Raw genomic sequence first — 24,958 nt, 5'->3', positions numbered from 1 at the left:
CGCCTCTGTTATCCACCTGCTCTTTCCATAAGACCGAACAAATAACATATAAACCACCAAAGAATCCTGTGCCGGTCTGCTGTTTGCTAATGGATGACACCTGTCACCATTAAAAAGTAAACCCACGGCTTATGACTGCCCATCATAGTTATCATGTATTCATTGTATTGGGGTTCTTCTCAGCCTAATGTGACCATCTCCTGTTGGTGTCATCATTTTTCCCGTGGTAGCACCGAGACTATGGCCTCATTGTGCTTCTCAGCGTACAATGTATTGAGAGACAGCCACGCCCCCAGCATCCCGATCCCTTGAGCCACAGCCCAGTGCTGTAACCACTAGCCCATCCTTCCTTCCTTTGCCTCCTTATCACATGGGTTGTGTTCCACATGGGAGATATTAACAATGTGCTTTGCACTCTCTTTCAGGCTCTGAAACCTGATCTACAATGGAAAAACTGCTTTTGTATCTGCTGTTCATTGGCGTAGCAGTGAGAGCCCAGATCTGCCCCAAGCGCTGTGTCTGTCAGATTTTGTCTCCAAATCTTGCAACCCTTTGTGCCAAGAAAGGGCTTTTATTTGTTCCCCCAAACATTGACAGAAGGACTGTGGAACTGCGACTGGCAGACAATTTTGTTACAAATATCAAAAGGAAAGATTTTGCCAACATGACCAGCCTCGTGGACCTGACGCTATCCAGGAATACAATAAGTTTTATTACACCTCATGCATTTTCTGATTTGCGCAATTTGCGAGCTTTGCATTTGAACAGCAACAGGTTGACTAAGATCACCAATGACATGTTCAGTGGGCTTTCCAACCTGCACCATTTGATACTTAACAACAATCAGCTGACTTTAATTTCTTCCACAGCGTTTGATGATGTTTTAGCTCTTGAGGAACTGGATTTGTCCTATAACAATCTAGAAACTATCCCTTGGGATGCTGTGGAGAAGATGGTTAGCTTGCACACACTCAGTTTAGACCACAATATGATTGATCACATTCCTAAGGGGACTTTCTCCCACCTCCACAAGATGACCAGGTTAGATGTCACATCAAATAAATTGCAGAAGCTGCCACCTGATCCTCTCTTTCAACGAGCTCAGGTATTAGCAACCTCAGGAATCATAAGCCCCTCTACTTTTGCATTAAGCTTCGGTGGAAACCCTTTGCATTGCAACTGTGAACTCCTGTGGCTGAGGCGTCTTTCCAGAGAGGATGACCTAGAGACTTGCGCTTCTCCTCCACTGTTATCTGGTCGGTATTTTTGGTCAGTCCCAGAGGAAGAGTTCCTGTGTGAACCCCCTCTCATTACTAGACATACCCATGAGCTCAGAGTGCTGGAGGGTCAACGGGCAACTCTGAGATGTAAGGCCCGGGGCGATCCAGAGCCAGCCATTCACTGGATTTCACCAGAAGGCAAACTTATTTCAAATGCAACAAGGTCGTTGGTGTACGACAATGGAACGCTAGACATACTTATAACAACTGTGAAGGATACAGGCTCCTTCACCTGCATAGCATCGAACCCTGCAGGAGAAGCCACTCAAATGGTGGATCTTCACATAATCAAACTTCCTCATTTGCTAAACAGTACAAACCACATTCATGAGCCTGACCCTGGCTCCTCGGACATCTCAACCTCCACCAAGTCAGGATCCAATGCGAGCAGTAATAATGGGGAGACTAAAGTCAGCCAGGATAAGAAAGTTGTAGTAGCAGAAGCAACGTCATCCACTGTGCTACTCAAATTTAATTTTCAAAGAAATATACCTGGAATACGTATGTTTCAAATCCAGTACAATGGTACTTATGATGATTCACTTGTTTACAGGTAAGACAGAGCCAACCACATCTGTATCTGCACTTAGCTCTCCATCAAATTGTTTCCTATTGATTTATTAATGCACTGTTTCATTGCAGTCCATTACTGAGGAGTGGTTACAATACCACTTTGCCTGATCAGAATACGGTCCTCGGAAACATATGGCGCAGGGCTTTTGAAAGACTAATGCAATTTTCAACTAACAAATAGGAAAATTACTTTGAATAGTGTTATTTTTGGATAATCCAATCTGACCTTTATTCCCTGCGGTAATCTGATCAGCAGAAGGATTGTAAAGTTAGATGAGTTAAATGATTCTTACACCCTCAGGTTTTGAAAACCTGGGAGAAAGATGTCAATAATGTATGTCCGCTAAGGCCCTCGAATGCTATCCTCAGTCTCTCTGCCGCGCAGCCTGGTGCAGAGCCCGCAGAGGTGTTTTATGTGCTAAGTGGATTTGTTTCCAAGTCAGCTACTGTAACAGTCCCACCTTTCAAAACCAATTTGTCATAAATGATTTTTGTTATTTAGCAGTGGCTGTTCTAAGGAGCTCTGTGCTGCCGAGCAAGGCAATTAGTGGGCTTGCCAATGGGAGAGGCAGCACCATTGGCTCAGAGCCATTTGAATTGGCTCCGTATAACGTTAGACTGCCCGGGTGCCGTGTGTTAGCACCAGAGGGATTGGCCTCTTCGGGGCGATCGCCTTCACAGGTGACTTGAGAGCTGGGGATGGGAGATGACTGTGAGTGCCTTGTTTAATAACACCAGTTCCCTTGTCCCCCAGAATGATACCTCCCACGAGCAAAACCTTCCTGGTCAACAACCTGGCCGCTGGGACTGTCTACGACTTGTGTGTCTTGGCAATCTATGACGACGGCATCACCTCCCTCACGGCCACCAGGGTCGTCGGGTGCATACAGTTTACTACCGAGCAGGATTATGTCCGTTGCCATTTCATGCAATCCCAGTTCCTGGGCGGCACCATGATTATCATCATTGGTGGGATTATCGTGGCCTCCGTGCTCGTGTTCATCATCATCCTCATGATCCGCTACAAGGTGTGTAACAACAGTGGGCAGCACAAGGCGACCAAGGTCAGCAATGTTTATTCTCAGACCAACGGGGCTCAGGTACAAGGCTGCAGTGGTGCGATGCCCCCGTCGATGTCCAAACAGGCCGTCGGGCATGAGGAGAGCGTCCAGTGCTCCAGGGTCTCTAAGGACAGTGTGACTCAGTCCTCAGACACTTGCTCGAGCCAGGACCCCACTACCACTACCTCTGCCCTGCCTCACACATGGACTTCCAGCGCCTCTGCCTCCCAAAAGCAGAAGAGAAAGCCTGGGCCAAAGCCAAGCAACGAGCCACCGAGCGAAGCTCTCACAAATATCGAGTCCCAGAACACTAACCGAAATAACTCCACTGCGCTGCAGCTAGCTAGTCGTCCCCCGGCCTCTGCCAAAGGGCCCCCCACCTACAAAAGAGCACAATCAAAGCCAAGTAAGTTTCTCACTTTGCCAGCTGAAACATCCAGAGCAAAGCGCAGGTACTCCCTGAATGGAGAATTAATGGAATACCATTGTTATGGTAACTCCCAGAACACAGGTGGATTATGGTCTAAAAGGAGCATGTCTATGAATGGGATGCTAATTCAGTCAGACAATTCTGATGTGGATAGTGGAAAAGCAACTTTCTCGAGTTCTGAGTGGATATTGGAAAGCACTGTGTGACCTGCTTTTTAAAGTGTATTTTATTTTATTGCCATGAAAAACAAAACAGCAAACATTGTCTGAGACCTCCCTGCTGGGAGATGGGGATTTGGAATCCCACTCCTGTCTCGCTGAGTTCTGGCTTGTCCATGCAGGGTTGTGTGTGAGCTGCCCAGGGCACACAGGGTTTGTTATGTTTATTTTATTTTATTTAATATAACAACCGAAGGCAACATTCAAAGATAAAATGATTAAAGGGAAAAAGCATGAAACAGCACCAGTGCCTTCCCCTACTCTAGGACTGGCTTCCTGGTTCTGCAGTAGCAGAAAACAAAAGAGAGTTTCACAGAAAAAGCCTTTTCTAAAGGAAATGCTCTTTCCTCCAAGCTAACAAAAGACAACTGATGGATCAATCAGTAAAATGATATTTTTTAAAATGATCAGACTGTATGTTTCTTTTCAGTGACCATGGTGTTGCCTTTGTTTTTAGGCAAATGCTGTACAGAAACAACAACTCTGTGTTGTTATGTTGTGTAAAATAAAATACTCAATAAGTATACCCAGCCAGTGTTAAAGGAAGTCCCCTTTGAAGCAGCATTCTTGGTGTAGGTGCCTTAGGGGTTCCCTGGTATTGATGTTACCCAGCTGGTCCAGGGAGGGGAGGGGAAAGGCGATGCCCTCAGCAGTCTGGTGCGAGTAAAGGCTCTGTCTGAGTGTGCGGGAATGAAGACCCAGGGCCAGATCCTCAGCTGGTGGAGATGGGTGTTGCTCCACCCCAGCCAGTGACAATGTCTGTACACCCACAGAGGACCTGGCTCAGAGCCATAATCCCAAATGCCGGTATGTCTGCATTCAGGGCTTTGAAGTGTGTTGGGGGTGGGGGCAGCAAAGGGTCTGAGCATGACAGGTTTGTTAGTTTCAGAATAAATGGAGAAAAACAATAATGCAGGGCCCAGAGCTGCCGTCCCTAATCAGTAAAGACACGTGGTGATTGCAATGGGGGGTTATGGGTGCAAGCGCAGGAGTGTCGGGCTCAGAAATCTGCAGCCAGCCTCGCTAGCAGGAAACCTGCCCCACTTTAGCAAGGACCTGTCAGGATGGCGGCCTGGAGACAGTACCCCAGCCAAACACTGTAGAGCCAGGCAACACCAGCGCTTAGTTTAGCCATCTGAAATGAGCGGCCTGGGTCCTGGGTGCTGGAACCCTTCCATGACCCTGCATTGTGACAACCTACTGCTTCTCATGCATGAGAAACAGTAGATCTGCCAAGACACAGTCCCCAGTACAGGCCTTAGATTAGACGTGAGTGCATAGTGTGAAGATTAGTGATGGTTAAAAGGAAGGCACTTTCCTTTTCATGTTAAGATAAATCTCTCTGAGGCTGCAGGGCAGGACTAGGCAGGTGTATCATCTTCTGGCAAATTAATAATATTAACTAATAATTAATAATTAATACAATCCTTTCCCGGCCCTGGTGCTTCTTATGGTTGTCATTTCTGTGCGTTCGCATACTGTTTGGAGATTTCTCCGCTGTCTGGGTATGATAAGGGGCATGGAAGGCAGTCCCAGCCATGAACTCGCCTGTTATCCGATTGTTGTGCCTTGGGATTTAAATCTCATTTTTCAATTATACGATTCGAAACAAAGAGAGAAGAGCGATGCTGTGCAGGAGTGGTGAGATAGAACTGCTGAGAGAGTCACTCCAGTCTGTTGCATAAAACATAAATGTGCGGAAATAGTTGCCTAACTATTGAAACAGTCATTTTCGCAAGGAAAACAAGTGTTTCTATTGCTCTGTTGGGTCCATTCCCACCCCCGCCCAGTACATTCCACTCTTCCCTTCACCTCAGCTCATTTGTTCTCTGTGTCTAAATCAGAGATATTTTAATGGCGTGACAATTGTAGTATGCTACTCAATGTAATTCAATAGTTTTAGCCTCACTTTGGCAACAAATCATACCTATCCAGTAGTTAAGGTAGTAGGCCCTTTTTCCTTAGCAGTATTAGTGTTTTGAGGATTACAGTAACCAAGTGAGAGATTTTGCTCTCTGGTCAAAATGGTATTTTATACCCAGTAGTTTGGTGCTTGAAACCAAATAATTCTCAATGATCTGTTACAGGACAGCCCGGTTTTGCATCAGCTTAGCCCCTTGTCAGGCCGATCCTGCAATGTTGCTATTGCCATCACTGGATTGCATCTGCAAAGGCATTGCAGGATTGGGCCCAGAAAGGGCCCCATCAGAGTCTACTAGAAGATAGACCATGTTTTGACTCTGTGCTGGAAGGAGAGAAACCCTCTTTCTAAAAAAAATACCATTTTTTCCCCATGCAACTGCAGAGACCCACAAGAAAACCTAAGCTCAAAATGGATGATATTCAATTCCCAATGAGCAAGTTAAAAACCTTGGGTTTCTCTGCCATCCATGCATTATAGGTCCCTTTCGGCAGGGGCACACACTGATAGCTGCTAAAACGTTGTGTCACAAAGCATCCCACCTATTTATTCTAATTCCCGTAGTCTTAAAGCGAAGGTGTTGTCAGACATGGTTAAGAGAAAATACCATGTGGTCTGTACTGAGGGAATAAAAAACTATGGAGCCAGTGTATTGAACCTGTGCGTAGGTGAGAAGGTAGCTTTACAGGGTTTTCTGCTGATCTGTTTGTTTCAATCATGAGCAGTTTAAAAGTAACAAACTACAATGCTATATATGTTGTCTGAAATTGGAACTAACGTGTGTCTAACGTGCTGTGCAAGTGCCAAAATATTAATAGCTTCTTGGGTTTTTCTTTTTTACACTAAAGAGTCAGTTTTGTAAACACTAAAGCTAAAAAATCCGTTCACTGTGCGTTTCTATCAGAGGCTTTCGGGGACCAGATGGCACAGTTTGGTTTAATTCTATGGTAACATTACAGGAATATTTAGATTGGATATCAGTTATTCACATGGCTCTCTCTCCCTTCATCTGAAATATATGCAGTGTATATGCATTGGGCATAAAATGTCTGCCATTCCACTGTAATAAATGTGCAACAGGACCTTTCATTTTATTCAGGTTTTCCATGGGCTTGACTCCTCCAAAGTGTGGAACATCCTAGGATGGAGGAGAATCCGTATTCTTCCAATTCTGCAAAGCCAACTGTGTCAATTGCTTGGGGGCAGAGTGTGCTCGGACAAAGGCATTCATTATTCAGAAGAACAAAACTTACACACACATACTCAGTGTGAACTACTGGAAACCTTTCAGAAAAGAAGAGAGATGGTTAGCAAGGGCTGGTGAAATCCCCCCTGTGCAAGGAGGCCAGCATAAGAACTAGGTACCACTAAATTCTTGGAACTTAATGGCACCTATCTCATGTACGGGCTCCCTACACGGGTGCCTTTCACCCACTGAGACCACTAGGGATTGTGCTTAGCACTTAGCCAGCAGAAGACTTTCCGCAATGAATCACCTCAGGTGACTGTGGCTTGTAAAATACAGACCCTGTTCCAAAGGGGCAATGCGAGCCGGATTCCGATGCTAAGAGCTCCACATGAAATGGGATCTTCTCTTATAATCACCAGATGGGGGGAAATTCACAAGCGTGTTATTGGTTCTCAAAATTGCTGGCATGTACCTCCTCTCCCACCCCTTCTGAAATTAACTGTTCTGCTGAAAGAACAGGCACTGGGGTTGCTGTCATGGTTTGGATGGAGAAACAGTGCTGGGCGCAGAGAGGGTTTGCTGTGTTAGAGGTTCTCTGTGCTGCCTTTCTGGTTGTGCTTTGGGGGGTTCCTTGCTCTGGGCTGAATATGGGATAGTTCAGTTCTTGGGGCAGATGTGGCTTGACTTCTGCCATTGTATTTTTATTGGCTTGAAACCGCTCCATTTTCCTCATGCTCCTATGCAAAAGAGCAACAATAGAACCATTAGCTAGAACAACGTGTCCCAGCCCCACCCCCTCCAGGAAAAGATGGAGTCCCAGCTGCCAGCCTGTCCAGCTTCCATTCAGCTCCATGTTGTCCTTTAGCCCAAATTCTGGCTCTCTGCCCCGCCTCTCAGGGAATGCAGAAAATAGAGACAAGGGCCCACCAGTGAAGCATGGTCTGCATGCAGAATTGTGTAGCTGGAAAAGCAGATGGTAGATGCTGCTGGGTGTGTTAGTATCCAAGGGTACTGGAGAAGGTTCAGCCTCTCAAGGATGCGTATGGTTACCCCATTATTAAGTACTGTTCCTAAATCAGCCAATCTTGTCCGTCCCATGGAAAACTCAGCTCCCTGATGTTTTGTTGCCTAGTCTGTCCATAATACCCGGGTGAGGTCATTGTGACAGTTCAGAAACCCTTTGACCCACCTCTTTTGCAGTGGCCAGGTGCATCGTGTCACCCACTTCTAGGTAGAAAGCCACTTTCTCAATGTGCCTACCAGACGAACGTTCACACCGGGCTCCTGGTCGCTGACTGGTGGTTTTGCAAACCTCTTTCGTTTATGCCAACTCGTAAAAATCAGCCAAGTCTAGATCAACACTTTTCCCCTGTGAACTGAACATAGCTCCCCCTTATGGCCTGAGAGCGTGCCTGGTAAATATAGGGTGCCAAATCACAGAAGCTTTGCTAGCATGTTCATTCAAAGCAGCTCCTTCGAAGCCGTATTATACCTCCCTGAAAATGGGAGGAGCCACGGACCCCTCTAAACTGAGCAGAAAATGGAGCCCCCAAGGGCACTATTCACAGAGCGCTCCTCTCACCAGCATTACGCTTCTGTGTGCGAGGTTTGAAATCAAAATTGGGATCTTGCCTTTTGATTGGTGCATAACGTGTGTTTCCAGAGCAGAAGAGCTGTAACAATCTGCTAAACCAGCTGGGAAGAGGGAGGCCTTTGAGCCTGCTCTCTCTTTGCGAAGCTGTAAGAAGGCTTACCTTTGCTGCTAATGAAAACATGGTCTTATTGCCCAAGGAACATTCAAAAGAACTGACAACTGTTTGTCATGCTCTGATTGTCCATTGTTTAGGCAATCACCTTTCAGAAGGCTGAGAACCACGTTACGATTCAGATCCTCAAATGATGTAAATCGGCATGTCAATGGAGCTACTCCCATTTACACAAGCTGAGGCTCTGACCCAGAGTATTATGCTTACGCTTGCTTTTGCATGGAGCAAACACTGTGCTGCATTTTCCTATGTCCCTGATGTTGCAAAGTCAATGGGAATCCTTCTGGGGAATGCCCTGTCTGTTTCACCAGCAGCACCTCTGAGGACAACAGCAGCAAGGTGCACCACGCAGAGGAGGGAGAAATTGTTTTTTCCTAATTAATTAATGCAACAAGCAGCAGAAGGGGAGTCTATACACAGGGCCTTCTCATAATACAGTATTCATGTTTGTCACTGTTATTATTTCCCATTGCCTCGTACTTATTAAAAGCAAACGTTGACTCTAGAAGTTGCTGTTCAGCAGAATTCCTGCAGTTTGCAGCCTCACGAAATTTGTATCAAAACTTACTGGCTCAGTTGCAAAGTCTGCTCCTTCGCTGTTACCATGCCAAGTGTGAAATCCATTCTTTGAACCCCTCTATACAAAAAGTTACTTGCCCCAGGCAAACAGATTTAATTATTTGTGGCTAAATTTAAGGCAGAAAAGGCTTTTGGTTAAATACCAAACCAGCCAGTTGTCAGTTTTGTGCTGGAAATGGCCCACCTTGATTATCATGCACATTGTAGGGAGAGTGGTCACTTTGGATAAGCTATTACCAGCGGGAGAGTGAGTTTGTGTGTGTGATTTTTGGAGGGGGGTGAGGGGGTGAGAGAACCTGGATTTATGCAGGAAATGGCCCACTTTGATTATCATACACATTTTAAAGAGAGTGGTCACTTTGGATGGGCTATTACCAGCAGGAGAGTGAGTTTGTGTGTGGGGGGGTGGAGGGTGAGAAAACCTGGATTTGTGCTGGAAATGGCCCAACTTGATGATCACTTTAGATAAGCTATTACCAGCAGGACAGTGGGGTGGGAGGAGGTATTGTTTCATGATCTCTGTGTGTATATAATGTCTGCTGCAGTTTCCACGGTATGCATCCGATGAAGTGAGCTGTAGCTCACGAAAGCTCATGCTCAAATAAATTGGTTAGTCTCTAAGGTGCCACAAGTACTCCTTTTCTTTTTGCGAATACAGACTAACACAGCTGTTACTCTAAAACCATTCATACATACAGAGAAGGTGGAAGTTGCCATACAAACTGTGAGAGGCTAATTAATTAAGATGAGCTATTATCAGCAGGAGAAAAAAACTTTTGTAGTGGTAATCAAGATGGCCCATTTAGACAGTTGACAAGAAGGTGGGAGGATACTTAACATGGGGCAATAGATTCAATTTGTGTAATGACCCAGCCACTCCCAGTCTCTATTCAAACCCAAGTTAATGGTATCTAGTTTGCATATTAATTCAAGCTCAGCATTTTCTCGTTGAAGTCTGTTTTTGAAGCTTTTCTGTTGCAGAATTGCCACCCTTAAGTCTTTTACTGAGTGGCCAGAGAGGTTGAAGTGTTCTCCTACCGGTTTTTGAATGTTGTGATTCCTGATGTCAGATTTATGTTCATTCAAGTAAGAAACATAAAAATGCATTACATTGCCTGCACTTACAAATGTCTGGGTTCTGCTTCTGCACACTTCCTGCATCATGGCGCTTGCTTGCAGTTCCAGACCAGTGCTGGGGTATGCCGTGGGTAAGTGGTTTCTCCTGATGTTGCTCTACTTTGATTCCGCCTATAGCCCTGCCTGTAGAGTTCGTATCCTTCTTATTCTCGCCTTTCACGATGTAAGTGCCACCTCAGATCCTGTGGGTGCAACAAATTACAACCTCTCGCGCTCACAACATTCTAGCCTCACTTTGTTTTCTGCAGCCTATCGAACTGGGACACCCGCGAAGAGTGATACCGTTATTCTTTCTTTTTTCTATACAGGGCTAGGAAGATAAATTAGCCATTAGATTTCGACGGTCAGAGTAAATCAATACTGTAAGTAACAATTTGTACCAGTTACATATTCTCCCTTTTATAGTCCAGTGTGGGTCTGATCTTGCTTTCCTGAGGGACCCAAATCCACCATTGCTCGCAGTGGGGAAATGGGGCATGCAGGGCATTTCGGTTACAGGAGGACCTATATAGAGTGACCAGACAGCAAGGGTGAAAAATCGGGACGGGGGTGAGGGGTAAAAGCACCTGTATAAGAGAAACCCCCAAATATTGGGACTGTCCCTATAAAATCAGGACATCTGGTCATCCTGCCTAGGTAAATACATCTGAGCAACACTAGCAGAGTGGATAGAGTTTGAATCCTGCTCACCTTACTCACAGGAGGCTTTGGATGCAACTGGCCAACTCCCAAGAGTCAGGTGCCCAGGACGATGTCATAAAAAAGGAGAAAGCTTAATCTGCAGCGATGATAACTGACCGTTCCTGGAGAACGCACTGCTACACAAGCACGGAACCCGCTGAGACAAGCTATGTTGCATAAGGAGATTTTTAAGAGCTCTGTATCTTACCTTTGCACTTTAGAGACAGGTTGTTTCCTGATAAAGCCAGCACTTAGAACCAAGATAACACAGCTAGCTGGCTGCACACTCATTTGCTTCTTTGAGACTGCCGGCTTCCTGTGAAAATACCACTTAATTTCTGTGTTTCCATTCGCCTGCCTTCAAGAACGCTGAATCAAACGGCACCCGGCACAAGCACCCTGCCAGTACCAGAGAGCAGCAGGTTTCTGGAAGCTAGGGATGCCATGCACCCGCCATGTTGCTGAGAAGAGGAGATTGTTTTCTCTGCGTGTAGCACTCTTGCCCCATCTTTGCAGTGATGTGCATTTATCACGTGCCATTGTCACTTGCCTTAGACTCAGCTCTTTGGAGCAGGACAGGGTGACCAGATGTCCCCATTTTATAGGGGCAGTCCTGGTCTTATAGAGGTGCCTATTACCCCACACCCTGTCCCAATTTGTCAGACTGGCTGTCTGGTCACCCTAGGGCAGGACCATCTTTCCTTTCCCTGTGCGTATCTAGGGCCTGGCCCAATGGGGCCCTGCCCTCCGTTGGGGCCACTGAGGGCTACAGCAAGACAAACAAACAGTGGCTGTCATGATGATCCCTCCATGGAAATGTCACCTACTCCATGTCAGAACCAGGAGGGCATTTGAAAATTCACCCCTTCCCCATTTCCATAGGGTGCCTTTGGCCCAATCATGCTCCTAGCCCTCATTTCCAGCAAGCTTCATGACATTTCCCCCCAGACCTAGAAGCCCTGGGATTCACACCCATTGGTGAGGGTGCGGGGCAGGACTGGGGGAGCAATGGAGAGCTGGAGCTCTGGTGGAGCCATGGGAATCCCCTGGAATCCCCCAACCCCTCAGGATCCTGGGCGCTGGTGGGGGGGGAGTTGTATATGGACCTCACAGCCTGCCCTGCAAGGGCAAATCCCACCCCAGATGGACCAGCGGGTAGAAAGCTGGTGGCATTTTGTCACTGTATCCCATCCTATTCCCACTGGACTGGGTAACACAGCCCAGCTTCAGCCTTCTGCAGACTGTGCCCGCCAGACAAGACAGCTGGACCTGGAATAATTGACCTTAGGGAACAGGCTGAAGGCCTCTGAAAACCTCAGCAAACTAGGAAGCAGTTCTAAAATACATGCTAGGCCCTGTTAAACTGCCACACGTACAACATGGCATTTTGAAATGTCAGTCATTAGACTAGTGTCTAAAAAATTCCTTCCTCTTCCCCACTCAATGGGGCGCTAGATGAGCTCACTAGCAGCTTTTGGAAAAATACGGATCTATTTCAAGTGTGCCACAGTGCATTTCAAACAGCTTATCAGAGTAGGTCCAAGGATCGGCACATGCTGGCCTGGGTAAGCTGTAAACTGTGCACACGCCTGTAAAGTGATTTTTTTTTTTTAAATCCATGTGACACCCACAAAGGAAGGGGTCATTTGAAGTTTTGTTGTTGGAACAGCATGTGTGTGTGTGTGGGGGGGGATTCGGTACAAATCAGTCAAAGCACGTGAAACATGGGATTCCCTCCACAGAGCCAAGTGACTGTTCTGTCATTGGCTTGAACGAACCAAGGACCAGCCCTAGAATTTGCAAACGTAAGATGGATTGCAGAGCAATGTCTTTTGTCCTAGTAATTGGCACTGCAGTGGGCTCCACCTTCTGCCTTTCAGTTACTGCTGGTTGAATAGGAGGGTTAGTTAAATACTGTAGTCAATTAATGTTGCAATGGGGGGGGGTAACTTATTCCGTTAATTGTTTTTCTTCATTATTCACCTGGCTTTGCTTGCCAAGTGTTGGCATTTGTGTTTGCAAACAGCCACCCTATGGTAGTGCAGGAGGGATTCTTTTCAGCCTCTCCTTGTGCTGAAAAGCGCTGGCCAGCTGTGGCTGGCTCAATGGCAGGCATGGAGTGTTGGGGGGCGGGTTATGCAATGGTAGTTGGACTATACCAGTCAGAAAAGTGTTTCTGCACCCTCCCATTGGCCCTGCATTTGTAGGACATGTGATTAACTGACAGGCTGAGCCATACCCCCTTATCTCCTTATTGCCTTTGTTTTGGTTCTTTTCACAGGTGCAGGAATTGAGCTGAAGAACACCTGCCCTCTGCCACCTCCAAAAAGTGTTGCCATTGATGTTTTCACTCAGAAAAAAACAACATGATCCAACTCACTGAAGATTAAGCTGTTGAACCAATTCTCACCCCAGCAGAAACTCTCATTTGACATCTACAGCCTGCACCAACAGGACGTGGAGATTGGCTCCCTTGGATAAACATGCTTTCCTGGTTCCTGGATTCCCTACCCCCCCAACTTTGACATTCATTCTAAATATCTTTTCTGGCCTTCAAGATTTTTTAAATAAATAATATGGTGGCAACAGCTTCCATATGAACTCGTGTTAAATGTTGCCAGTGGTGAATTCACAGACTGTAAAGCGCTCAGTAACTTATATCACCTTAACAAATAAACATTTTACTATGGCAGAGTTTGCATACTGGCTGATTTATAAAGGCAGGGCTTGGTAAATGCTACCTGACTGTCACAGGTCTGTGATGCCATTCCTCCCAAAGGAGCCCTACACACGTCACAAACAGTAATCAATTCACCCCCTCTCCCCAATAATATGCTTCCCCCTCTGGGGCTGGCACGTGGCAGCTGTTTGTGCAACACAAGAGCACGGTTTAAGGTAGAGAGAAGAAGCGTATCCTGTGTTTGCATTTAAAGAGGCACTAGCAGGATTTCGCCTGGCTTCCCTGGAATTCAGTCTATCTCCCTACAGCATCTGTCCACCATTTACGCTGTGCTCATTCTGGTAGAATCGCTCAGTAGCAAGCGGATCCCTTCCTCCCTCTCTGGGCAGTACTGAGCCACCTGTGCGAGGAGCAGCTCTTCTCCTTGGCTCATGAAGAGCCTGCAGAAGAGCTCATTTGTTGTGCTGTTTGGTGCTCTGGGTGGCACTGCGGGGGGGGGGGGGTCATGTATTTTCCATCTGTTTTCCCAGCACAGGGTGTGCCCCGAGTCCTCCTCCCTTCCCTTTGCAAAGGCTCAGAGAACTGCATCCCATCGATACTGCAGGGGAAACGTAGGCAGCGAGGAAGCCACTGACTGAGCACTAAATAAGGCTGCCTTGTGGCCTGGGCACGAGGGCTAACACCGCTGCTCTCGGCATGGTCAGTCCTGTGGGTTACATCTCAGCCAAATGGCGGCACCTCTGACAACAGAGACCACGAGCTCACACGGTGTACGTGACCTGCTGAACGTTCCACACAAATGCTTAACTAAGAACCCGTCCCAATGCCCCAGTGTCTTGTGAGCCTATTATACAGCCTCCCGCACGGAGACACAGCCTGCCAGCCGGCTAGGGTGCAGGACCTTCTGCATTCCACACGTGCCAGGCCAGGAGCTCAGGCTGCGGCTGCCCTGAGACACTGAATGGTTCGAGGGGCGGATTACTTTTCAAATAGTGGGTTTCGGGATGCGTGCGCCTTTCCCGTCAAGAATCTCAAACAGCCTTATTGATGCCATCATTACAGCGTCTGCACAAGCCACAGGAAAGCAGACAGCTCAGGGGAGCGTCTGTGTAACAGCTCTGAGTAACAAGTACTATTCCTGTTTGTGTCGCACTAATGCCTCCAGGCCATGTCTAGGGCAGGGCCCGTTGTACTTGCTGCTGTACAAACATATTGACAATACAGTCCCTGTCCCAAAGAGTGAGCTGTGTAAAGGGCTGGACTTTAGGAGAGGAGGAGCAGAAAAATACCATACTCGCTTGACATTTCAAGAGGAATTTAGAGAAGCAACATGTAATTACAGTTTGGGCCTGGAACCGAACCTACCACCCTCACGCTTGCAATCGGTGTCATGGCCCACACTGCATTTTTACATGGATTGTAATAATGGTATGTACCTGTTCCTTGGGAAATACCAGAAAGTGTCCATGGGTTTGATGCCGTACTGCCTGGGTGTGCTTGTCTCCAGCCTGAAAAGGGAGTATGTTAATTTTGCCAAGAAAAGTATTTCATTTGTATAATGTAGAAACTGGTGCCCACACATCACCACCTCTCTTATTGGAGACGACTGCAGGAGCCGCAGGGCACAGGACCTTTCGCCAAAGAGACGAGTGCCATTCAAGCCTCCAAGACAAATGCATCACTAAATAAGATGTGAATCTATGAGCCAAAACCCACAATTTCTAGCAGGGCTTTGGAGTTGTGCTCCGGCTCCACTCCAGCTCCAGGCAAAAACCTGTAGCTCCACAGCTCTGGAGCTGCTCCGTGCTCCAGCTCTGGGCTACGCTCCAAAGCCCTGATTTCTAGAGAAAGGATCAGACCTGGATTTCCTCCCTTTGAAATTCTCTGTCCGCCCCCAAGACTATGCAGCTGCTGAAAGTTCTACTCAAGCAAAACCCTAGCTCCCAGACCTCCAGGCATGGGCCACCTCAGCCCTCAGAGCTTCATTTCACATTAATATCACGTTACTCCCTTGTTCCACAGCTTCAATTTCAAGCGTGCATGCACCTAGCAGCATTTCTTTTCACTTGCTGATTCCTCTTTAGAGCCGTTTAATTAATTGTCAGCGTAAGTCTCGCCCATCAGCTTGGTATTAGTTAGCAAGCCACCTTCCGTAGCGGCAGGCTTTGCTGGAGTCATGAATCAGGATTTGCAAGGGAGAAACGTGAAGCACTTTTCTGAGGACCGCATTCCGATGGCAAATACAATTAGCAAGTTTGCTGCTGCATTGGTGACCCTGGACAGCTGCTGTTTAGAATGGGCTCAAAGTACGTCTACACATTGGGCACTTGATTCAGTTTAGGGCTGCATCCTCACGTTGTCAGATGTCACCAGTGTGGTGCTCTGCTCTGCTCAATGTTGGTAACAGTCAGCTGGGTGCGTGTGTTCCCTCTGAGTGCTGCCCCAGCTCTGCTCAGATTGCTGACACAACAGACCCCGAGAGAACCCCCAATGACCACAGACTCCGATAAGGTACAAAGGCACCTGGACAGGTTTATTGCCAAACGAAGCACAGTAATAGTTTCCAGCAGACTCTACAGGACATACTATGAATATGTGCCCCCTGACAATGGACCAGCTCAGTCCGTGGCGGGAATCTCCATTGCCCCCTAGGCCAGTCAAAGACACCGGCCCAGGGATGGATTCTTATACACAGGTACAAACAGGTTACACCTCACTCCTGACATATGAAGGTGCAACCCCTCTACGTAACAAGTTTCAGAGTAGCCGACGTGTTAGTCTGTATTCGCAAAAAGAACAGGAGGACTTGTGGCGCCTTAGAGACTAACCGATTTATTTGAGCATGAGCTTTCGTGAGCTACAGCTCACTTCATCAGATGCCTACTGTGGAAAATACAGTGGGGACATTGTTTCATGTTCTCTATGTATATAAATCTCCCCACTGTATTTTCCACTGAATGCATCCGATGAAGTGAGCTGTAGCTCCTGAAAGCTTATGCTCAAATAAATGGGTTAGTCTCTAAGGAGCCACAAGTCCTCCTGTTCTTTCTACGTAACAAGGTGCAACCCCTCTATGTAGCAAGGTGCCGCCTCTCACCTTGTACAGGTTGGTTCAAACAAAACAGCTCTATCCATCATAGTACCCTTTTGCCCCCGTCTTTGGGATGGGTCGGCCGGTCCCTTGTTATGTGTGTGGAATGTGCAGGTATCAGTGTGTCCCGGACCTTTCAGGTATGGGTATTTTTGCAACATCAGCCTTTTTCTTGCCTTCGTCTGTGAGCAGGGCCTGCCTCTGGCTCACAGTTTAACTGTGCTTTATGTCAGTAAAGTCTTGACCATTGCTTTAGGCCTCATACCGGGCCTCTGATACAAGGGTTTATGTTTCAGGGCCTCATCTTCCCACTCCTCAGATCACCATAGAACAACTCCACTGTTGTGGATTGTAATCCTTTAGTGGCATATTTATTGGCAAACCTTGCAAATTACATCACGTGGTAGGAGCAAAGACCCAGGCCTGTGAGAGTCATCACTGCTCCCTGGATTCAATGGGAGCTACAGCACCCTTCACTGGGGCTGAGTCAATCACCGTGCTGGATTCGCCCCACCTGCCCCATGTGAGTCAGTCAATCCCCAAACATTCACCAGCTTTCATACAAACATCTGGTCTCACACCCTTGGAAGCTTTGCCACAGAGTAACTGAGGAGCAGGACAGGGCTCCAATTTGTGTCTATAGCCATCTACGCACTAGGCTGGGTTCCTTTGTGGGTGGCGGAGTGAAACCAGCTCCATTGTATGGGCCTGGTTATTGTGCAAGCCACGCCAACAACACTCAGATGCCCCCAGCAAAGTTACGGGAAGGCACTTTCGTCAGCAGGGGGCGAGGGGTCAGAAGAACTAGCGGAGATCATTGATGAGACGGGTAAGGGACAAGCAGGGGAGTTAGTGTTCATGGACGGAAAGGATGGCACACAAGTGTGCCCGATGAGTCACTCTTCCAAACGTTGTCTGCTCGGTGAAGGAACCGGGCGTTGCCGTTGTGGTGCGGATCAGATGCCAGTGGTGAGCCCAGCGCTACACGGGGCGAGTGAAGAACCAGCCCCTTTCCCACAGCGCGCAGAGTCCCAGGAGCAGACACGACTACCCAGCGTGCGGCACCCACAGAAACCGAGCGGCCGTGCGCTCAGCCCGGTGTGGGCCTGCGCCGAGCCAGCTGCACCCCGGCCGGACGCGGCAGCCCGGTGCTGATGGCCCCAGCGGTGACCACTGAGCAGCGAAAGCGCTCTGGGAAAACCAGAGCGCACGATGGAGCCCTGCAGCGGGCAGGGCAGGCGGCTTTCCAGCCATCAGCAAACCAGACAAGGCCGCCTCTGGCGCACCTGCAAAATCGAGAGTCTTAAGGGAAGCTGTGTGCTTCCTACGAAGGAGTCACGCGTGCTGGAGTGGGGAGCTGCCTCTCGGCTGGGCTTTGCCTCCAGCGATCTCGCCTCCTGGGGGGGCTCTTGGGGGCGGGAGGGGAGCACACGGCCGCACCCTTTTTACACCGGGAGCAGCGAAAGCCCTGGCTCAGACTATGGGGGCACCGTTGCAGCTCCAAGCTTTGCAGACGGTCCCTGCGCTGCTTCCCCAGGCCCCAGGAACACGGGCCGACCTGCGACTATGTCCGCGCCCAGAGCCGCGCCATGCAGAGTGGAGCGTCCCTGCAGGTGCCGGTTTGGGTCCCCCCTGCAGCGGTTTAGAGCTGGGCTGCCTCGCTGTGTGGGGGAGCGCGTGGGAGGGGATGTGACACGACTCACCTGTGTGAGGGGCCAGCCTCTCGCCTCCTGTTCCCTGGTGTCTCTGTGGGCTGGAGGGGCCCAGGGCGATTCTGGCACGCTCAGCCACCGGAGGACTCTCGAGCAGCTGCTCCCTGGGTGGGTGGGTGTTCACGCTACAGCCTGGTGGCCCTCTCCCGTCACGAGAGCAGCGATCCCATGGCCCCACGAGCCTGTGCCCCACAGACACACGGGCCTGCCTGTCAGGGCTTCCCCCCGGGGGCGCCCAGTGCAGCCTCGTGGCATGCACGACTTGGTGCATCAGGCTCCCTGCATGGCGGGCGCACGTCACGTCCGGCCAAGGGAGAGCCCAGTGAGCTGTGGGTACACGGGGCGGGGGTGCTGGGAACTGGATAAGGTGGGACCAGAAATGGGATGAAGGGAAAGCGGAGGAGAGACTAATTTAAAGCAATGCAGGCCCGAGGGACGAGCAGGTTTGGGCGGGGGAGGCTCAGCTGCCCAGACTCCTAGGCAGCATGGTCTGGGCAAGGGGAGGGTCAAAGCTCAGGCCCTGGGAGTGAGGGATCACACGGGTGCCATGCACGCCAAAGGCTGCTCTGCGATCCTTCTTCCTGACTGCCAGCTGCTTGACCTCTGATTTGCAATGAAACATGTGTGCGCCTGTCCGCGTGTGTGTGTGTGTGTGTGTGTGTGTGTGTGTGTGTGCATGGCTCTGTGTGTGTGTGTGTGTGTGTGTGTGTGTGTGCATGGCTCTGTGTGTGTGTGTGTGTGTGCACCTGTCCGCGTGTGTGTGTGTGTGTGTGTGTGTGTGTGTGTGTGCATGGCTCTGTGTGTGTGTGTGTGTGTGTGTGTGTGCGCCTGTCCGCGTGTGTGTGTGTGTGTGTGTGTGTGCATGGCTCTGTGTGTGTGTGTGTGTGTGTGTGTGTGCATGGCTCTGTGTGTGTGTGTGTGTGTGCACCTGTCCGCGTGTGTGTGTGTGTGTGTGTGTGTGTGCACCTGTCCGCGTGTGTGTGTGTGTGTGTGTGTGTGTGTGTGCCTGTCCGCGTGTGTGTGTGCATGGCTCTGTGTGTGTGTGTGTGTGTGTGTGTGTGCGCCTGTCCGCGTGTGTGTGTGTGTGTGTGTGCATGGCTGTGTGTGTGTGTGTGTGTGTGTGTGTGTGTGTGTGTGTGTGTGTGCATGGCTCTGTGTGTGTGTGTGTGTGTGTGTGTGTGTGTGCATGGCTCTGTGTGTGTGTGTGTGTGTGTGTGTGTGTGTGTGTGTGTGCGGCTGTGTGTGTGTGTGTGTGTGCATGGCTCTGTGTGTGTGTGTGTGCGGCTGTGTGTGTGTGTGTGTGTGTGTGTGTGTGTGCCTGTCCGCGTGTGTGTGTGTGTGTGTGTGTGTGTGCATGGCTGTGTGTGTGTGTGTGTGTGTGTGTGTGCATGGCTCTGTGTGTGTGTGTGTGCGGCTGTGTGTGTGTGTGTGTGTGTGTGTGTGTGTGCCTGTCCGCGTGTGTGTGTGTGTGTGTGTGTGTGCATGGCTGTGTGTGTGTGTGTGTGTGTGTGTGTGCATGGCTCTGTGTGTGTGTGTGTGTGTGTGCATGGCTGTGTGTGTGTGTGTGGGGGGGGGGTGGTGCATGTCCTTGTGTGTGCCCAAGGGTGAGAGTGGCTCTGTGTGTGTGTGTGGGGCGGGGGGGGTGCATGTCCTTGTGTGTGCCCAAGGGCGAGAGTGGCTCTGTGTGTGTGTGTGGGGGGGGGGGGTGCATCTCCTTGTGTGTGCCCAAGGGCGAGAGTGGCTCTGTGTGTGTGTGTGGGGGGGGGGGTGCATGTCCTTGTGTGTGCCCAAGGGCGAGAGTGGCTCTGTGTGTGTGTGTGTGGGGGGGGTGCATGTCCTTGTGTGTGCCCAAGGGCGAGAGTGGCTCTGTGTGTGTGTGGGGGGGGGGGGTGCATGTCCTTGTGTGTGCCCAAGGGCGAGAGTGGCTCTGTGAGTGTGTGGGGGGGGGGGTGCATGTCCTTGTGTGTGCCCAAGGGCGAGAGTGGCTCTGTGTGTGTGTGTGGGGGGGGGGTGCATGTCCTTGTGTGTGCCCAAGGGTGAGAGTGGCTCTGTGTGTGTGTGTGTGGGGGGGGGGTGCATGTCCTTGTGTGTGCCCAAGGCCGAGAGTGGCTCTGTGTGTGTGTGTGGGGGGGGGGTGCATGTCCTTGTGTGTGCCCAAGGGCGAGAGTGGCTCTGTGTGTGTGTGGGGGGGGGGGGGTGCATGTCCTTGTGTGTGCCCAAGGGTGAGAGTGGCTCTGTGTGTGTGTGTGTGTGGGGGGGTGCATGTCCTTGTGTGTGCCCAAGGCCGAGAGTGGCTCTGTGTGTGTGTGGGGGGGGGGGTGCATGTCCTTGTGTGTGCCCAAGGGTGAGAGTGGCTCTGTGTGTGTGTGGGGGGGGGGGGTGCATGTCCTTGTGTGTGCCCAAGGGCGAGAGTGGCTCTGTGTGTGTGTGGGGGGGGGGGTGGTGCATGTCCTTGTGTGTGCCCAAGGGCGAGAGTGGCTCTGTGTGTGTGTGGGGGGGGTGCATGTCCTTGTGTGTGCCCAAGGGCGAGAGTGGCTCTGTGTGTGTGTGTGGGGGGGGGGTGCATGTCCTTGTGTGTGCCCAAGGGTGAGAGTGGCTCTGTGTGTGTGTGGGGGGGGGGGTGCATGTCCTTGTGTGTGCCCAAGGGCGAGAGTGGCTCTGTGTGTGTGTGTGGGGGGGGGGGGTGCATGTCCTTGTGTGTGCCCAAGGGTGAGAGTGGCTCTGTGTGTGTGTGTGTGGGGGGGTGCATGTCCTTGTGTGTGCCCAAGGCCGAGAGTGGCTCTGTGTGTGTGTGTGTGGGGGGGTGCATGTCCTTGTGTGTGCCCAAGGGCGAGAGTGGCTCTGTGTGTGTGTGTGTGGGGGGGGTGCATGTCCTTGTGTGTGCCCAAGGGCGAGAGTGGCTCTGTGTGTGTGTGGGGGGGGGGGGGGTGCATGTCCTTGTGTGTGCCCAAGGCCGAGAGTGGCTCTGTGTGTGTGTGTGTGGGGGGGGGGGGTGCATGTCCTTGTGTGTGCCCAAGGGCGAGAGTGGCTCTGTGTGTGTGTGTGTGTGGGGGGGGTGCATGTCCTTGTGTGTGCCCAAGGGCGAGAGTGGCTCTGTGTGTGTGTGTGGGGGGGGGTGCATGTCCTTGTGTGTGCCCAAGGGTGAGAGTGGCTCTGTGTGTGTGTGGGGGGGGGGGTGCATGTCCTTGTGTGTGCCCAAGGGCGAGAGTGGCTCTGTGTGTGTGGGGGGGGGGGGTGCATGTCCTTGTGTGTGCCCAAGGGCGAGAGTGGCTCTGTGTCTGTGTGTGTGTGTGTGGGGGGTGCATGTCCGTGTGTGTGTGTGGGGGGGTGCATGTCCTTGTGTGTGCCCAAGGGCGAGAGTGGCTCTGTGTGTGTGTGTGTGTGGGGGGGGTGCATGTCCTTGTGTGTGCCCAAGGGTGAGAGTGGCTCTGTGTGTGTGTGTGTGGGGGGGTGCATGTCCTTGTGTGTGCCCAAGGGCGAGAGTGGCTCTGTGTGTGTGTGGGGGGGGGGGTGCATGTCCTTGTGTGTGCCCAAGGGCGAGAGTGGCTCTGTGTGTGTGTGTGTGTGGGGGGGGGGTGCATGTCCTTGTGTGTGCCCAAGGGCGAGAGTGGCTCTGTGTGTGTGTGTGGGGGGGGGTGCATGTCCCTGTGTGTGCCCAAGGGCGAGAGTGGCTCTGTGTGTGTGTGGGGGGGGGGGGTGCATGTCCTTGTGTGTGCCCAAGGGTGAGAGTGGCTCTGTGTGTGTGTGTGGGGGGGGGTGCATGTCCTTGTGTGTGCCCAAGGGTGAGAGTGGCTCTGTGTGTGTGGGGGGGGTGTGCATGTCCTTGTGTGTGCCCAAGGGTGAGAGTGGCTCTGTGTGTGTGTGTGTGTGGGGGTGCATGTCCTTGTGTGTGCCCAAGGGCGAGAGTGGCTCTGTGTGCGTGTGTGGGGGGGGGGTGCATGTCCTTGTGTGTGCCCAAGGGCGAGAGTGGCTCTGTGTCTGTGTGTGTGTGTGGGGGGGGGGGGTGCATGTCCTTGTGTGTGCCCAAGGGCGAGAGTGGCTCTGTGTCTGTGTGTGTGTGTGGGGGGGGTGCATGTCCGTGTGTGTGTGGGGGGGGGTGCATGTCCTTGTGTGTGCCCAAGGGCGAGAGTGGCTCTGTGTGTGTGTGTGGGGGGGGGTGCATGTCCTTGTGTGTGCCCAAGGGTGAGAGTGGCTCTGTGTGTGTGTGTGTGGGGGGGGTGCATGTCCTTGTGTGTGCCCAAGGGTGAGAGTGGCTCTGTGTGTGTGTGTGTGGGGGGGGTGCATGTCCTTGTGTGTGCCCAAGGGTGAGAGTGGCTCTGTGTGTGTGTGTGGGGGGGGGGTGCATGTCCTTGTGTGTGCCCAAGGGCGAGAGTGGCTCTGTGTGTGTGTGGGGGGGGGGGTGCATGTCCTTGTGTGTGCCCAAGGGCGAGAGTGGCTCTGTGTCTGTGTGTGTGTGTGGGGGGGGGTGCATGTCCGTGTGTGTGTGTGGGGGGGTGCATGTCCTTGTGTGTGCCCAAGGGCGAGAGTGGCTCTGTGTGTGTGTGTGGGGGGGGGTGCATGTCCTTGTGTGTGCCCAAGGGTGAGAGTGGCTCTGTGTGTGTGTGTGTGTGGGGGGTGCATGTCCTTGTGTGTGCCCAAGGGTGAGAGTGGCTCTGTGTGTGTGTGTGGGGGGGGGGTGCATGTCCTTGTGTGTGCCCAAGGGCGAGAGTGGCTCTGTGTGTGTGTGTGGGGGGGGTGCATGTCCTTGTGTGTGCCCAAGGGCGAGAGTGGCTCTGTGTCTGTGTGTGTGTGTGTGGGGGGTGCATGTCCGTGTGTGTGTGGGGGGGGGTGCATGTCCTTGTGTGTGCCCAAGGGCGAGAGTGACTCTGTGTGTGTGTGGGGGGGGGGTGCATGTCCTTGTGTGTGCCCAAGGGCGAGAGTGGCTCTGTGTCTGTGTGTGTGTGTGTGGGGGGTGCATGTCCGTGTGTGTGTGGGGGGGGGGTGCATGTCCTTGTGTGTGCCCAAGGGCGAGAGTGGCTCTGTGTGTGTGTGTGTGTGTGGGGGTGCATGTCCTTGTGTGTGCCCAAGGGCGACAGTGGCTCTGTGTGTGTGTGTGTGGGGGGGGGGTGTGCATGTCCTTGTGTGTGCCCAAGGGCGAGAGTGGCTCTGTGTGCGTGTGTGTCTGAGGGAAAGGGTGTGAAAATCCTGCTAAGAACGTGTGGGCAGAATCTCGTCATTGAGTGTCCCCCGCCCAGGGCTGCTGGAGCTAAGATCTCCTGCTGGGCCCCCCACCCAGGGCCACTTCCCGCCAGCGATCCTGAGCTCCAAGCTCCCACAGGGAGGCCCAGGAGCAGGCCTGCGTGTTTCGCTTTGGGGAGGGGCAGTGGGCTGTGGTGCCTGGCCCTTTGCTCAGTGCTAGGAGAGCCGTAATCAGCAACGGGCTGGGCGATTTCCATGCCCTCTGTCACTTGGGAGCACTGACCCGTGTGCCTGTAGGAAAGGGTTTCAGAGCCAGGCCTCCATTCAGCTCAGTAATCCTGGCAGCCGGTGAGTCACTAGCGGAGAGAGGTTCACTGCGAGGCCTCCAGCTCTTTCCTATGTGCCAAGGCCCTGGACCCCTCAAGGTTCACCCGCCTTTACAGAGTCCCTTCTGGAAGGCCAGTCACAAGCCACTGTGGCTAGAGATGGCCACAGGTTTAGTTTGTGATGGCCCGACATGCACCGTCTCTGCGTTTGTGCTATTTTGTAAGGGCAGCCGGGCCACCCCCTGCTCCACTGGACGCTGGTTTGTACTGCTGCCAGACTGGCCCCAACCGCTTACTCCGCTGGCCTCTGGGTTTATACCAGAGCTAGCCATCGCTTGCCGATCGCAGAGCAGTTCGCTTCCAGCATTCAGCCTGCCAGGCGAGCGGGCAGGCAAACCAGAGGAAGCGAGAGCCAGTTCCGTCGGAAGCTTTGTCACGCAGACTGGTGTCCACAGGAGAGGGGAAGGTTCCAACTCTGTCCCGACTGCAAATGTGGACGCGGGCAATCAGCAACCTCCCGGTCAGAGGCAGCACAAAGAAGAAGAAAAGACGAAGACGCCGATGAATCCTGGCAGGAGAAAACTGCCGTGCTGGCTGTTTAACCTGACAGATCCAAACTGATTTCACGTATAACTTTTCTCTTAGTCCGTTGCTGTGAATTATTCACGAGTTGCTGAGGAACAGGTTTTTGCCCAGTAACGGAGCTGGGCTTTTGTCTGCTAAGGCTGGAAGTCCCTCTTCTAACATCCCAGGAGTCCCACTGCGAGAGGCCTTCGTGCAGCATTTCCGAAAGGGCGAGGCCATGTTACTGCTGCAGCTAGTGCTGAATGCAGGGGAGTCTTTGGCACGGCCGCCATTTTATCCTAAACTTATTTTAAGAAAAATGAAAAGAGGCTTATTTCAATAACGTTCAGGTGCCTTTGCAGAACGTCTCCGAGTCTCCGAGCAGAACACAGCGACCCTAACCCCAAAGGCCACTGGCTCAGCAAGTCTTCATTGTCCTGTGTGTGCACAGAATGTGTTTGTACCTTCGCTCTCCAAACACGGATGTCACAGCTTTGCTTGGCCAAATGCCTGAGATTAGCACTGGGAAATGACTGAGTTTGGAAACAGTTATAGGCTCGGTGTATGCATCC

General features: G+C 51.3%; 1 protein-coding gene across 1 annotated transcript; it reads left to right on the top strand.

Moving 5' to 3' along the window:
- The first annotated feature begins 445 nt into the window (after positions 1–445).
- On the top strand, positions 446–3,550 carry LRFN5 (leucine rich repeat and fibronectin type III domain containing 5). The gene is made up of 2 exons (XM_077820827.1): positions 446–1,833; positions 2,608–3,550. Exons 1-2 carry the CDS (start codon positions 446–448, stop codon positions 3,548–3,550), a joined length of 2,331 nt encoding a protein of 776 aa, XP_077676953.1.
- The last annotated feature ends 21,408 nt before the right edge of the window (positions 3,551–24,958 follow it).

This window comes from Eretmochelys imbricata, chromosome 6 (genome assembly GCF_965152235.1).
Source record: "Eretmochelys imbricata isolate rEreImb1 chromosome 6, rEreImb1.hap1, whole genome shotgun sequence".
Taxonomy (NCBI): domain Eukaryota; kingdom Metazoa; phylum Chordata; order Testudines; family Cheloniidae; genus Eretmochelys; species Eretmochelys imbricata.
This window is presented reverse-complemented; position numbering and strand designations above follow the sequence as displayed.

What these genes read in the sequence shown, in the direction of transcription:
- LRFN5 (XM_077820827.1), top strand. Translation starts at nt 446, where the DNA reads ATGGAAAAACTGCTTTTGTATCTGCTGTTCATTGGCGTAGCAGTGAGA. An exon ending in GATGATTCACTTGTTTACAG is followed by an intron (nt 1,834 to 2,607) that starts GTAAGACAGAGC and finishes CTTGTCCCCCAG; the next exon opens with AATGATACCTCCCACGAGCA.